This window comes from Aquarana catesbeiana, linkage group LG05 (genome assembly GCF_042186555.1).
Source record: "Aquarana catesbeiana isolate 2022-GZ linkage group LG05, ASM4218655v1, whole genome shotgun sequence".
NCBI lineage: Eukaryota > Metazoa > Chordata > Amphibia > Anura > Ranidae > Aquarana > Aquarana catesbeiana.
Window position 1 is genome coordinate 82,164,223 of NC_133328.1, and position 14,785 is coordinate 82,179,007.

Here is a 14,785-nt window from a genome sequence, read left to right on the forward strand (position 1 = left end):
TACCTTCTTTCTTTCTTTCCTTACCTTCTTTCTTTCTTTCCTTTCTTTCCTTACCTTCTTTCTTTCTTTCTTACCTTCTTTCTTTCTTTCCTTACCTTCTTTCTTTCCTTTTCATGCATGCCAATTCTTTATTGCTTACATCTTTGCCCTTCTGTCTACAGCAGCCTTTCTCAGCCCTTTTACACCAGAGGAATCCGTAACATAAATTTCAGGTCTCAGGGAGCCCCTGCTGAAACCAATTAGTGGGAAAGCATCCTTTTACATTGGTGGCCAGATGGAAAATGACCCCCACCCCCCTACCTTACAGTGGTGGTCAGGATGCCACCCTTAAAGTTATCTAGATCATTGGTGTCATGCTACTGGCTCTGCAAATTGGCTTTGACCCCAGAACTGTGCATGCACCATAAAATGGGAGATCTAGAGGAGCTCTGACTGAGGATAGCTGATCTATACATACACTATTTGGTCAAATGTTTGTAGACTAATAAGAATCACAACTAAATAAGTTTCGTGACCATCCTGTTCCAAAACCATGGGCATTTAGATGGAGTTCTGCCCTTTCTGTGACTATAACAGAGTCCACTCATCTGGGAAGGATTTTCATTAGATTTTGTAATTTATCTGTGAAAATGTGTGAGCATTCAAAGAAAAGAAAATTTTTAAGGAAGGTATTTTATGTTGGAGAAGATGACCTGGCTCACAATTTGAATTTCAATTCATCCTGAAGGTGTTCAGTAGGGTTGATATCAACACTCTGTACAGGCCACATGAGTATTAGAGGGTGGAATCAGGGTGGTTGTTTGTGGGGTTGTACAGTCCCATGAGTATCTCGGTTATGCTGGAAATAAAAGGCCTTCCCCAAACTGTTGGATGGAAGTGTCTATGTACAATATATATTACTTCTCTGTTTCCTTTTATGTATCTACCCATCCATGTTTTTTTCTGTCCATCTTAAGTCATGTATTCTCCTGTCTTTTCATCTATTAGGTCATCCACATAGCTGTTTTTTTCCCTGGCTTTGAGTCCTGTGTGATTTGGCCATGGATATAATTTTAAATGCACACAAAGGCTGTAAATTTTGGTTTGGAAGTGACTTAAATGTTCTGCTATTACAATGATGCATTTTGTTGAATAATGTATGTCTTTAACAAACAATGTTGAAGCTATCACCTTAGTGATAGCTGACAAGAATATGTTTTACAGCCAAATAGAAAAAAAATAATGAACAGAATAAAAATAAAAAGGCTGTACATTTCTTTGTTAGGTTGGCCAAAGCTGCTCTGGTTTGTCACAGAATCGAAACATCTGTCCAAACCCCCTCGTGATTGGTTTCCACATATCAAAGATGCAAATAATGATACTGCCTACATAGAGGTGGGTATAGTTTATTTTTTCCAGCATTTTTTTAAAGCGCAAACAGAAGTAGTTGGATAGTGTACCCAAAGCCAAACCTTTTCTTTTTAGTTTTGGATAAAGTAGGGAAAGCTTAGAACCCCTTTCAGGTTTTATTACTGTCTGTGTTCTGCTAGGGAGATTTACCCGGCTCTATTGGTTCTCTTGATCAATGTCACTGCAATTAAAAGTGATGGGAAACCCACATTTTTGAGTTGTCACTGAACAGAAACTTTGGAATTGCTCTCAATTTTTGTTGTGTCTTTGGTACAGAAAGAGAATGCAAATCTCCCCAATGGGATACAGGCAGCCTCCCAAAAAATTACAGGACTATATACTTCTTTATTGTATCCAAAATAAAAACAAATGTTTTGGCTTTAGGTACTCTCTAAGGATTATTAAAACTTGTGCACACATCAAATAAATAACTACTTGTAGTTAATTTAATGATCTCGATTTCAAATTCTAACTCTAGCTTCTTCATCAGTTTCTTATCTGTTACAAGAATTGGGTTTCTCTAGTTCCAGTATATGCCAAAGTAAGAATGTAGGTTTACTTTTTAATCTTAACTTTTTAACCTTGTTTGGTAAAGGAAACAGATCATCTGGTGACTGATGACCACAAGCCATCTCCGTTCTTAGGGATTGATCATTATATTCTCACTGGTGATGTGCTGCAGGTCCATGCTGGGAGGGAGCACTGGTCCTAGCTGTAATTATGGGGATTTTGGTTACGTAACAATGTCAGCCATAGCTTTATGTTTGTATAATATACTATCAAAACTTATAAAATATATCTTCTTCTTTAGTACAAAACTTGTAAAGATGGTAGCGTACTGGGAGTGACGGTGACCAGAATTGCACTTCTCACACATTGTCAAGCACTCACACAAGCTTGTGGCTACACCGAAGGTAAGATGTCATTTTTCAGCATGTAAATGTTGCAGTCAAAGTCCAGCCAAACATTTTTATTTGTTAGGTTAGCATAAGGAAGGTTTAAAACTTGTTTCATCTTTCTAAATTCATTTTTGCAGTTTAAAGAAGAATAAACAAGCATGTATTCATACCCCTTGAAATTTTCCACATTTAGTCATGTTATAACAAAAAATGTAAATGTATTTTATTGGGATTTTATGAGATAGACCAACACAAAGTGGCACATAATTGAGAAGTGGAAGGAAAATGATAAATGGTTTTCAAATTTTTTTTACAAATACATGTGAAAAGTGTGGTGTGCATTTGTATTCAGCCCCCCCGAGTCAATACTTTGTAGAACCGCCTTTTGCTGCAATTACAGCTGCAAGTCTTTACAGGGATGTCTCTACCAGCTTTGCACATCTAGAGAGTGACATTTTTGCCCATTCTTCTTTGCAAAATAACTCAAGCTCTGTCAGATTGGATGGAGAGTGTCTGTGAACAGCAATTTTCAATCTTGCCAAAGATTCTCAGTCGGATTTAGGTCTGGACTTTGACTGCACCATTCTAACACATAAATATGCTTTGATCTAAACCATTCCATTATAGCTCTGGCTGTATGTTTAGGGTTGTTGTCCTGCTGGAAGGGGAACCTGCACCCCAGTCTCAAGTCTTTTGCAGACTAACAGGTTTTCTTCTAAGATTGCCCTGCATTTGGCTCCATACATCTTCCCATCAACTCTGACCAGCTTCCCTGTCCCTGCTGAAGAAAAGCATCCCCACAACATGATGCTGCCACCACCATGTTTCACGGTGGAGATGGTGTGTCAGGGTGATGTGCAGTGTTAGTTTTCCGCCACACATAGTGTTTTGCTTTTAGACCAGAAAGTAAAATTTTGGTCTCATCTGACCAGAGTACGTTCTTCCACATGTTTGCTGTATCCCCCACATGGCTTCACGCAAACTGCAAATAGGACTTCTTATGACTTTCTTGGAACAATGGCTCTCTTCTTGCCACTCTTCCATAAAGGCCAGTTTTTTGGAGTGCACGACTAATAGTTGTCCTGTGGACAGATTCTCCCACCTGAGCTGTGGATCTCTGCAGATCCTCCAGAGTTTCCATGGGCCTCTTTGCTGTTCCTCTGATTAATGCTGTCCTTGCCCAACCTGTCAGTTTAGGTGGATGGCCATGTCTTGTTAGGTTTGCAGTTGTGCCATACTCTTTCCATTTTCGGAATGGATTAAACAGTGCTTCATGAGATGTTCAAAGCTTGGGATATTTTTTATAACCTAACTCTGTTTTAAACTTCTCCACAACTTTATCCCTGACCTGTCTGGTGTGTTCCTTGGCCTTCGTGATGCTGTTTGTTCACTAAGGTTCTCCAAAAAAACTCTGAGGGCTTCACAGAACAGCTGTATTTTTTACTGAGATTAAATCACACACAGGTGGACTCTATTTACTAATTAGGTGACTTCTGAAGGGAATTGGTTCCACTTTATGATACCCCTATCAGAGTATCAGAGTAAAGAGGGCTGAATTTAAATGCACACCACATTTTTCAGATATTTGTAAAAAAAATTGAAAGCCATTTATCATTTTCCTTCCACTTCACAATTATGTGCCACTTTTTGTTGGTCAATCACAAAAAATCCCAATAAAATACATTTACGTTTTTAGTTGTAACATGACAAAAATGTGGAAAATGTCAAGGGGTATGAATACTTTTTAAAGGCACTGTAGGTACATAGAAAATTAAAACAGGCATAAAAGCATTTCGACATCATAAACATTTAATGGAATGTGATACATAGAAGACCAAAATGAATATACTTCACAGACAATGACATACTGTAGGTGGGCATCAGAAGTTGTAGTATAAAGTGTAAAGGAAAACCCATGAGGTCCTTACTGTAGATTGTTTGCTTCAAATTATTTTTTATAATATGTCTACATGCCAGTTTAAGAAAAAGCAGCGTGAACCAGTTTGAGGTGTAAAGGTTTTAATTGCTTCAAGAGTCAGAATATAAGGTAAGGGTTTGGGGAAAATGGGATGATAGAAGCTCAAGAGATGCCAAAGAAAAGGGAGAAGAACAGCAGAGGAAAAGGAGAAAGTGTAGATTTGACAGACATTGGTGTTCCTGAGTGGCGGGCGAGGGCCAGACTCTCCCTCGCTGTGGGGGAGAAGAAGCATCAGTCGATCATCAGCTTCTCACACTTAAAACACAGAATTAACACAAAATGGCTCGGAAAAAAAATTAAAAATTAAGATTTCTGTACAGGCAGGATTTGAGGTCCGGTCAGTAGGGCAGATGAATGTGGATTGTATCCAATAAAACCATGTTTGCCAGATTGATTTGGATTTATTTTTAACTGCTGCAGACAGTTAGATTTTCCATGCACTGGATGTCATTTACCCTAGCAAACCAATGGGCCAAGGTAGGGAGCGAAGCGTTTTTCCATGTAAACAGAATACAATCTTTGCATGCATTAAAGTGAACCAGTAAGGATTTTTTGTACCTTGGTTTTGAAGTAAAGCCTCGTAAACACGCTTTGATTTTCAGACGACAGAATGTCTGATTTTTGTGGCGTGCTAGTCTCATGTCGAAAATGAAGAGGTTACTAACAATATAAGAATTTTTGTTTGACAGAATACAACATCAGAATTGACATAACGTGTTGAATAGTTTTGTATGTATTCTTTCGTTTCTGAGCATGCGTAGTCTTGTTCTTACGATTTTTTTCGCATGAAAACTATACTAATGAAACGAAAATCAGATGTTGCGTTCACATCCGACAAAAATTTTATAGTCTGCACATCCAGATTTTGTCTGATGAAAAAGTGAAATCCCGCTGTCGAAAGCACCATACTAACGATAAGATTTGCGGACGATCATTCGTCGTAACACAATTGATGTCTGAAAATCAAAGCGTGTGTACGGGCCTTAAGTGTAATATGTAATAGACATGCTGCAGGGTTGAGGTCTGTGTTCAGGAATTTTTAATAACTTGCGACCAGAACTGCAATATTTTGGGACAATCCGAAAATATGTTCAGAAGGGTTGCTCTGGCTTTGCCACACCTTCATTACTATTTGTAGTGACTGGCAAAATACAAGAGAACCAAGGCATTCTGTATCACCTTGTCATAAGTTTATTATCCTTTTCTTTGTACCTTTTAGTAATAGAGACTCGTTGCGAGAAATAAATAATATGGGCAATCTGTGCAGATGAAAAGGTAGTGTTACAGTGTGTGTTACCCCAACACTTCATATTCCTGATATGTGCCTGCTATACCATGTACTTGTATGAGAAAGTATTCTGTTCTCTTTGTATTGCTTTCCTTCATGTGAAATGCCTGGTGTTCCTGCCAGTCCCATTGCTTTCCTATTTAGAACTGACCACTCTAAGCAGGTGAGCACACTATGGTCAGTTCTCTAGCTATGCTGGGAACGCCGTGTACTCTCCTCTAATGATCAGACTTGTCCTGATGCCCCCACTACACAGCCATTCACTGGGAAGCTCAGTGTGCTGCCACTTCTCCTCCCCCCCAGATTTTATGCAGCTCAGAACAGAGGGAATTTGATCACCTATAAAAAAAGAGAAAAAAGGTATTTATAATGTTTTTTTAATAATTATACACAAATGTTTTGCCTTTCATTTCTGTTTTAAACCGGATGGGTTGTTTTACAAGGTGATCATTTACTTTCACTTTAGGGTCCCTTAAATGGAAAGATTTCTACATAAAGGGCTTATTTGTTGGCACATTTCTTCAAAAGAGTTGAGAGATCTGCATGAAAGTTGCAGATTACTGTAGAGCGTGAAGAAAATGGTTAAGCTGATGAGTCAGCTGATGGTCATGTCTTGCCCACAGTAAAAAAAATCATATTTGTGTGAATGGGGTAGGGGTGACTGTTAATGGGTGACACTGGGGAAGGGAGAGTTGAGGTTCTCCATTATCAAGAGATGGTTAAGAAACGTGCGAAGCATAGTGACAGATAATGGATTATTGTGAAGAGCTGCCAACAATGTCTCTCCAGGGTGCATAAGATTGGGGGAAAATGCCAAGTTCTGTTCAATGGCTAGCCAGAGTTTGGTATTGTGGTTTCAAGCCTAGTCAGTGATCTGAGTTAGACAATGGGCTGAATGGTAGAGGAGTAAGTCAGGAAAACTGATGCCCCCTCTAGACTTAGAAACATCGTTTCTAATGCATAGAGAATTTCCAACCCACATAAGTTTGATCAAGGCTACACTGAGCAATTTGAGAAAGTGCTGGGGCTATGAGACTGGTAGTGTTTATAAACAATACAGCAACCTGGGTACTACATTCATCTTCAAGACACTGTTCCTATTGAACCATGTAAGACTGTGCTTTTGCCAGGTTTCACAGTTTTTCCTAAAAGTGCATAGAAAAGGAAAACTTTTAGTTCTGTGATGCAGACGAAAATGGTCATGATTAACATGCCCAGGTTTGAAATTTCAGAATGTGTCCATTTGAACGGGAAATTAGATTTAATTTGGTTAACCAGGTCTATCCTCAAGGATCCATTCAGTGCCTTCGACCTCTATACATTTACTTTGTAATTGGGAAGATTATGAAAATCAAGGAGTTCTTGTGAGGGTACGGGAAGCAGGACTAGGGGCTGGGTGATATAAAATAATAGGTCGTCAGCGCATGCCACCACTTTATAAGTATGGTTTTCCAAGGTCATATCATTTAATATTATGGTTGGATCCAATGGTACAGTAAGGGTTTTGAGATTTAGGGTAAAAATAGGTGGAGGGCACTCTTCACAGGTGCTGTTAGATATGGCAAACCAGTGCAATGGATGCCGCTAACTTTAGCAGTAGCTGTAGGAGAGGAGTATAGTGTTTGAATCCTCATTAGCATGTGAAGAGGAAGACCAGTGTCTTGGAGATGAGGTCCAGAAACTCCCAGGCTACTCCATCAAGGGCCTTGTCCATGGAAAGGAGAAGCAACAGGCTTGTCCTTAAACAAAAGTGTGCAAATAAGTCTAATGTAAGTCTAATCACACCTTTTCACTAATTTTATTTATTCTGGCACAAGCGTAGGGGTACATTCACCTAAGGGATACACATTTAGCTCCTTTCGTTTTATACATTTATTTATATGTTTCTGTGATTTTTAATTAACATCTAATGGTAATAGGGCAGCGCCAATTCCCCAGATCTCTTCTTTTAATTCTTCAAATAAGTCTAATGTTTTGACAGTATTTTCCCTAGTCGCTGGTATTTGTTAAAAATGTTGACGTTGACTAGGGAAATTGGCCTTTAATTGCCTCAGTTCATTGGGTTTTTTACTGGTTTTAGAATGACTGTGAAAGAGGGCTTGTAGAGTATCAGTGAATATTGCATGGCCTTCTGTGTGAGCTAAAGGAGGCTAAGAAGTGACACTGGAGAGAAACTGTTTATAATATGAAAGTGTTAGGCCCCCTGGACTCAGGGCCCTATTGGTGTGCATACTGGCTACTGCCAAATGGAATTCCTCACCTTCAATAAGGACATTTAGGCATTTGAGGACAGTCATGATGATTTTAGGAAGTCCCAAAGAGTCTAGATAGGCTTTGATAGCTTCTGCCAAGAGAGCTTAGTAGTGCAATTACTGCTTTAGGGGAGATTGTAAAGGTTATAGTAATAATCCCTGAAAGCATCTGCAATTTTGTTGATATATTGAGTTGCTTCACCTGTTCATGTAACAGTTTGTGAAATGTTTGCATTTCCCCTCAGGTGTTTTATAATGGTAGCGAAGATGCCACCTGCATTTATTTGCAAACCTGTAAAATGTACATGTGCATCTGGAGAGCATCTCTTTTTCCATGTATAAGCCAATTGATTTGTGCTCTGCCCTCAGACAAATCCACTTTTGCTCATACTGTATAGGTATTGAGCTTTCACACTGATTTGGTGCAGTTTTTCTGCAGTGCTAAGTGCAGCTCAGTATACTAATGCAGTCACCACATCTAAGGACTGGTAATCTGCAATATATTATAATGTTGTCCTTTATTTTAGATACATCAACTGAAAGATATCAGTAATTAGAAAGCAATCCTGCCCCTTGTCAGTGCAAATTAATATCAGCTGGTTCAGTCTCAACTGATGGCCTATAAAAAGGTGTCTCATTACCAAGGTGTCACACAAGAAACATCTCATGATGGGTAAAAGCAAACAGCTCTCTCAGGACCTTTGCAACTTTATTGTTGAAAAACATACTGATGGCATTGGTTACATAAGGATTTCTGAATGTTCCAATGAGCACTGTTGGGGCCAGAATCTGGAAATGGAAATAACATAATTTCACCATAAACTGGCCATAACCATGTGCTCCTTGTAGGATTTCTGACAGAGGAGTGAAAAGAATTATCAGAAGAGTTGTCCAAGAGCCAATGATCACTTATGGAGAGCTTCATAAAGACCTGGAATTAGCAGGTACAATTGTTTCAAAGAAAACAAAAAGTAATGCACTCAACCGCCATGACCTGTATGCATGCTCACCATGCAAGGGTCCACTGCTGAAGAAAAAGCACGTTAAAGGTCTTTTAAAGTTTGCTGCCCAACATTTAGACAAGCCTGTGAAATACTGGGAGAATATAATCTGGTTATATGAGACCAAAATTGAACGCTTTGGATGCCATAATACACACCATGTTTGGAGGTTCATTACCCCAAAAACACCATACCAATAGTGAAGTTTGGAGGTGGGAACATCATGGTGTGGGGCTGTCTTTCAGCATACAGTACTGGCAAACTTCATATCATTGAAGGAAGGATGAATAGAAAAATGTACAACAACATTCTTGATAAAAATCTGCTGCTATCTACGAGGATGATGAAGATGAAACGAGGGTGAACATTTCAGCAAGACCATGATCCCAAACACACAGCCAAGGCCCACGGAACCTTAACCACTTCAATACCAGGCACTTATACACCTTCCTGCCCAAGCCAATTTTCAGCTTTCAGTGCTGTTGCAAATTGAATGACAATTGCGTGGTCATGCTACACTGTACCCAAACAAATTTTTTATCATTTCTTTCCCACAAATAGAGCTTTCTTATGGTGGTATTTGATCACCTCTGCGATTTTTTTTTTTTTTTTTGCGCAACAAATAAAAAAAGCCCGAAAATTTTGAAAAAAAAGTCTTTTTATTTCTGTTAAAATTTTTTGTAAATAAGTACGTTTTCTTCTGCACTGATAAGGCGGCACTGATTTGCACCGATGAGGTGGCACTGATGGGCACTGATAGGTGGCACTGATAGGCACTGATGGGCACTCGTAGGCGGCACTGATGGGTACTTGTGGGTGGCACTGATGGGCACTGATAGGTGGGCACTGATGGGCAGGGATGGGCACTGATAGGTGGCACTGATGGGTGGCATTGCTGGGCACCACTAATTTTTATTGTGACATAGAGGTGCCAGTCAATGCCCATTTCTGGGCACTGATTGGCATATGTTGGGCATTGATTTTCACATGTGGATGGCCATGGGGGATGTACCTGGCCATCCACATGCTGGGGGCTTTCCTGGTAGTCCTAGCGGCTTCCCTGATGGTCTAGTGTGGGCATCAGAGGAGAGGCTGCACTGATAAACAATCAGCACAGACCCCCCTGTCAGGAGAGCTGCCGATCGTCTCTCTTCTACTAGTGTCTTTCAGACGCGAGTGAGGAAAAGCCGATCACCGGGTCTTCCTGTTTACATTGTGATCAGCCGTGATTGGACACGGCTGATCACGTGGTAAAGAGCCTCTGCTGGAGGCTCTTTACCGAGATCTGTGTAGCGGTGTCAGACTGACACAGCGCACCACTGATCGCCTTGATGCGCGCCCCCACAGGCGCGCAGCGGCTGTTATCTTGCAGGGCGTCATATGACGCCCAGTCAGGATAACAGAACCACCGCCCAGCCGTCATTCTGCTATAGGCCGGGCGGGAAGTGGTTAAAGATTTGAAGACTGGAAGAATGTGGCAAAATCACACCAGAGCAATGCATGCGACTAGTTTCTCCATGCAGGAGGCGTCTTCAAGCTGTCATTACCAACAAAGGATTTTTTACGAAGTATTAAATACATTTCTGTTAGCGGGTTCAATACTTTTTCCCTGTGTCATTCCATTTTTATTTCACATAACTTAATTTCTGAACGTATTTGTTTTGATTTCTTGGTATGTATGGATTGCATGGGTTGTTACAGACGTGGTAAAAACTTCATGTCAGTAGCACCTTTAAAAATATATTTACCTAGAAAAAATGGTGATCTGTTCAATACTTATTTTACCCGCTGTATATTGACAAAAAATATAATCATGTATTCACAATAACACAGACCAATATTCTCCATATACTGAAAGATTCTTCATCAGTATGACAAAGGACCTCTTGTTTATGTGTTTTTGGAAAGATGGATGACCATGTTTTGTTCTCTTTAGAACACTTTTTGGGCACTTTCACATTGGGGCGGTGGGTCTATTAGCGGTAAGCCGCCTCTAGTTTTAGCAGTGTTTTAGTGGCGCTTTTCAGCCGCTAGCGGCCGAAGAAAGAATTAAAAGCGCCCATGTTGCACTGCTTTGGAAGCGCTGCTCATTCGTTTCAATGGGCAGAGGCGGTGTAGGAGCATGGTATACCGCGCTCCTACACCGCCCCAAAGATGCTGCTTGCAGGACTTTTTTTCCCGTCCCACAAGCGCACTCAGGCTTTCACACTGGGGAGGCATGAGAGGCGCTATTTTTAGCACTAAAACACCTGAAAAGCGCCTCAGTGCGAAAGGGTTCTTTTAGGCCCCTTTCACACTGGGGCGGTGGGGGCGTCGGCGGTACAACAGTGCTATTTTTAGCGCTGCTGTACCGTCGTTCTTGCAGCTGTATTCGGCCGCTAGCGGTGTGGTTTTAACCCCCGCTGGCGGCCGAAAAAGGGTTAAAATCCCTCGTACAGCGCGGCTATAGCCGCGGTATAGCCGCGCTGTCCCATTGATTTCAATGGGCAGGAGCGGTGAAGGAGCGGTGAATACACCGCTCCTTCACCGCTCCAAAGAAGCGGTTTGCAGGACTTTTTTCACCGTCCTGCCAGCGCACCACTTCAGGCTGTTTAGGGGCGGTTTGCAGGCGGTATTTTTAGCGCAATACCGCCTGCAAACCGCCCCTGTGTGAAAGGGGTCTTATCATATGGTTCTCTTGACAGAAAGATATGGCACTAGATTATTTTCATATTTTTTTCTGTTTTAAATAGACTGCCTGTTTTGTAGAATGATTGTTTTAATCTTGCACATAATTTCTGTGTCTTCATGCACATTTATGCTGGAGAGGCTAAAGGGTAGCCATAGATTTAGGATGATTATTGATCATTGTGTTTGTAGGTATCAGCTGATTGATCTTGTAGAAAATGGCAATTGGCCGATTGCTGTTATTTGCTTAGGATAAGCTACCACCCAGAATGCCTTCTTGTCTGGGCCAATTAGGCCATGACTATCAAGTGACTGAGAAGCTTATATTTATGAAAGGATTATTTCACTGGTCATATTTTCCCTGCACATCCAGCCTTCCTTTGATGTCTTTGGTTGGCCTATTGTGTATCTAACGCAAAAATATTGTTTTCCTCATTTTGGATTGAGGCTGCATTCACACCTGAGTGTTTTGACTCGCGGGCATAAAAAAATCTTCCCAACGGGACACCGATGGAAAAAAATTACATGGATTTAAACATTCCCTGCTCCATCCAAAATGAAAAAAAAATCGCTGACCTTTAGATAAAGTACATGTGAACCCTCACCTTGTAAAACAACACATTCCATTTAAAATAGATGTGCAATGCAAAACATTTGTGTATAGATATAAAAAATGTATTATAAATACTTTTTTTCTATAAGTGGTCACTTGACCTCTGTTCTCAGCTGCATAAGGGGCTTAGAGAGCTGGGAGTTGAGACACCAGGGGGGAGTGTTCGCAAGCGACAGACAGTGGGGGCATGTCATCACAAGTCTGACCACAGGCAGCCTGTGCTCCCAGCACAGCCAGAAAACTGTCCGTGCTGGAATGGATGTGCTTCTATGCCTAGCACAGTAACTAGTGAAATAGGGAAAGCAGAGGGACTGGCAGGATCACCAGGTATTTCACACAAAGGAAGAAATACCAAGAGAACAGGATACAGTACATGGTAGCACAGACACATATCAGGAATATGAAATGGTGGGGTAGCAAACAAAGAAGTATGGTATTTTTTTTTTTTTTTAATTTTAGAATCATACTTACCTATGTGGATGTACCCCGGTGGCTCTAAGGCTGAGAACTGAGCGATCCAACACCGCCAATTGCTTGGTTCTCAGAGCTCCCTGATCAAAGATCTAGTGACTGTCAGTCACCGCTCTCTGCTCTGCAACCACCCCCCACCCCCATGTGCTCACTGGAGCGCTGGGCTTTGGAGGGGGCTCAGGCTCTCAGCGGCTCTCAGCTGGGCGCCAATTCAGGCATATGGGCAGATCCCAACCATATGGTCTCAATCTTTCCTGAGCCTGGACCAGCTCTGTGAAGTCAGCTGGCAGCGGGATTCAGCCAGCTGTCAGCTGAAATGGGCCACTGGAGTGCAGAATGAACTGCATTCCTAAGAATCTCAAGAGAAGTACAGCCAAACAAGCTGTGGCTGTACTTCTCCTTTAGGGATCCTGTAGAGATGAGATTACAGTCATCTGATTTGAGTGTTTTGGCTGCATTGGTCAAAAACCTGGTGTCTGAAATATTCAGACTTTTCTAGCCGAGGCTGCCCCAGTAAGCGAACGCTGGAGGTGTCTGTGTCATATACATATTTTATCTGTGTACTTAACTGTCTGGAGTTTAACTTTTTGTGTCAAATAAACACAATTTAAACACAATATACCCCTACATAAGTTTACATACCCTGGCAGAATTTATGATTTCTTGGCCATTTTTTAGAGAATATGATAACACAAAAACTTTTCTTTCACTCATGGTCAGTGTTTGGCTGAAGCCATTTATTATCAATCAACTGTGTTTACTCTTTTTAAATGATAATTACAACAGAAACTACCCAAATTTCCCTGATCAAAAGTTTACATACCCCAGTTCTTAACACGGTGTATTGCCCCCTTTTACATCAATGACAGCTTGAATTTTTTTGTGGTATTTGTGGATGAGGCTCTTTATCTTCTCAGATGGTAAAGCTGCCCATTCCTCTTGGCAAAAAGCCTCCAGTTCCTGTAAATTCTTGGGCTGTCTTGCATGAACTGCACGTTTGAGATCTCCCCCGAATGGCTCAATGATATTGAGGTCAGGAGACTGAAATGGCCACTCCCGAACCTTCACTTTATTCTGCTGTAGCCAATGACAGGTCGACTTGGCCTTGTGTTTGGATTATTGTCATGTTGGAATGTCCAAGTACATCCCATGCGCAGCTTCCTGGCTGATGAATGCAAATGTTCCTCCAGTATTTTTTGATAACATACTGCATTCATCTTGCCATCAATTTTGACCAAATTTCCTGTGCCTTTGTAGCTCACACATCCTCAAAACATCAGCAATCCACCTCCGTGTTTCACAGTAGGAATGGTGTACCTTTCATCATAGGTCTTGCTGACTTCTCTCCAAATGTAGTGTTTATGGTTGTGGCCAAAAAGCAACATTTTGTTCTCATCACTCCAAATGACTTTGTGCCAGAAGGTTTGAGGCTTGTCTCTGTGCTGTTTGGTGTATTGTAAGCGGGATACTTTGTGGCATTTGCGTAGTAATGGCTTTCTTCTGGCGACTTGACCATGCAGCCCATCTTTCTTGAAGTGCCTCCTTATTGTGCATCTTGAAACAGCCATACCACATGTTTTCAGAGAGTCCTGTATTTCACCTGAAGTTATTTGTGGGTTTTTCTTTGCACCCCGAACAATTTTCCTGGCAGTTGTGGCTTAAATCTTAGTTGGTCTACCTGACCGTTGTTTGGTTTCAGCAGAACCCCTCATTTTACACTTCTTGATTAGAGTTTGAACACTGCTGATTGGCATTCTCAATTCCTTGGATAACTTTTTATATCCCTTTCCTGTTGTATACAGTTCAACTACCTTTTCCCGCAGATCCTTTGACAATTCTTTTGCTTTCCCCATGATTCCAGAAACGTCAGTGCAGCACTGGATGAAAGATGCAAGGGTCTGCCAGAAGTCCAGAAACTCATTGACCTTTTATACACATGCACTAATTACAAGCAAACAGATCACTTTGTGTCAACTTGTGTGCATATTATCAGGCCAAAATCACCAGGATATGTAAACTTTTGATCTGGGTCATTTGGGTAGTTTCTGTTGTGATCATGATTTAAAAAGCGTAAACACAGTTGATTTATAATAAATGGCTTCAGCCAAACACTAACCATAAGTGAAAGAAATGTTTTTGTGTTATTCATATTCTCTGAAAAATGCCCAAGAAATCATAAATTCTGCCAGGGTATGTAAACTTATGAGCACAACAGTACACATCATGG

At 41.0% G+C, this 14,785-nt stretch overlaps 1 protein-coding gene across 8 annotated transcripts in view; it reads left to right on the plus strand.

Annotated features, from left to right (window-relative positions):
* The window catches only part of DIP2C (disco interacting protein 2 homolog C), a 751,814-nt gene that overhangs the window by 510,281 nt on the left and 226,748 nt on the right, over positions 1-14,785 (plus strand). For all 8 annotated transcript variants that reach the window (XM_073629914.1, XM_073629915.1, XM_073629910.1 and 5 more), the window contains 2 exons: positions 1,265-1,374; positions 2,201-2,303. In XM_073629914.1, coding sequence (XP_073486015.1) covers positions 1,265-1,374; positions 2,201-2,303 — 213 coding nt within the window. The remainder of the gene's footprint in view (positions 1-1,264; positions 1,375-2,200; positions 2,304-14,785) is intronic.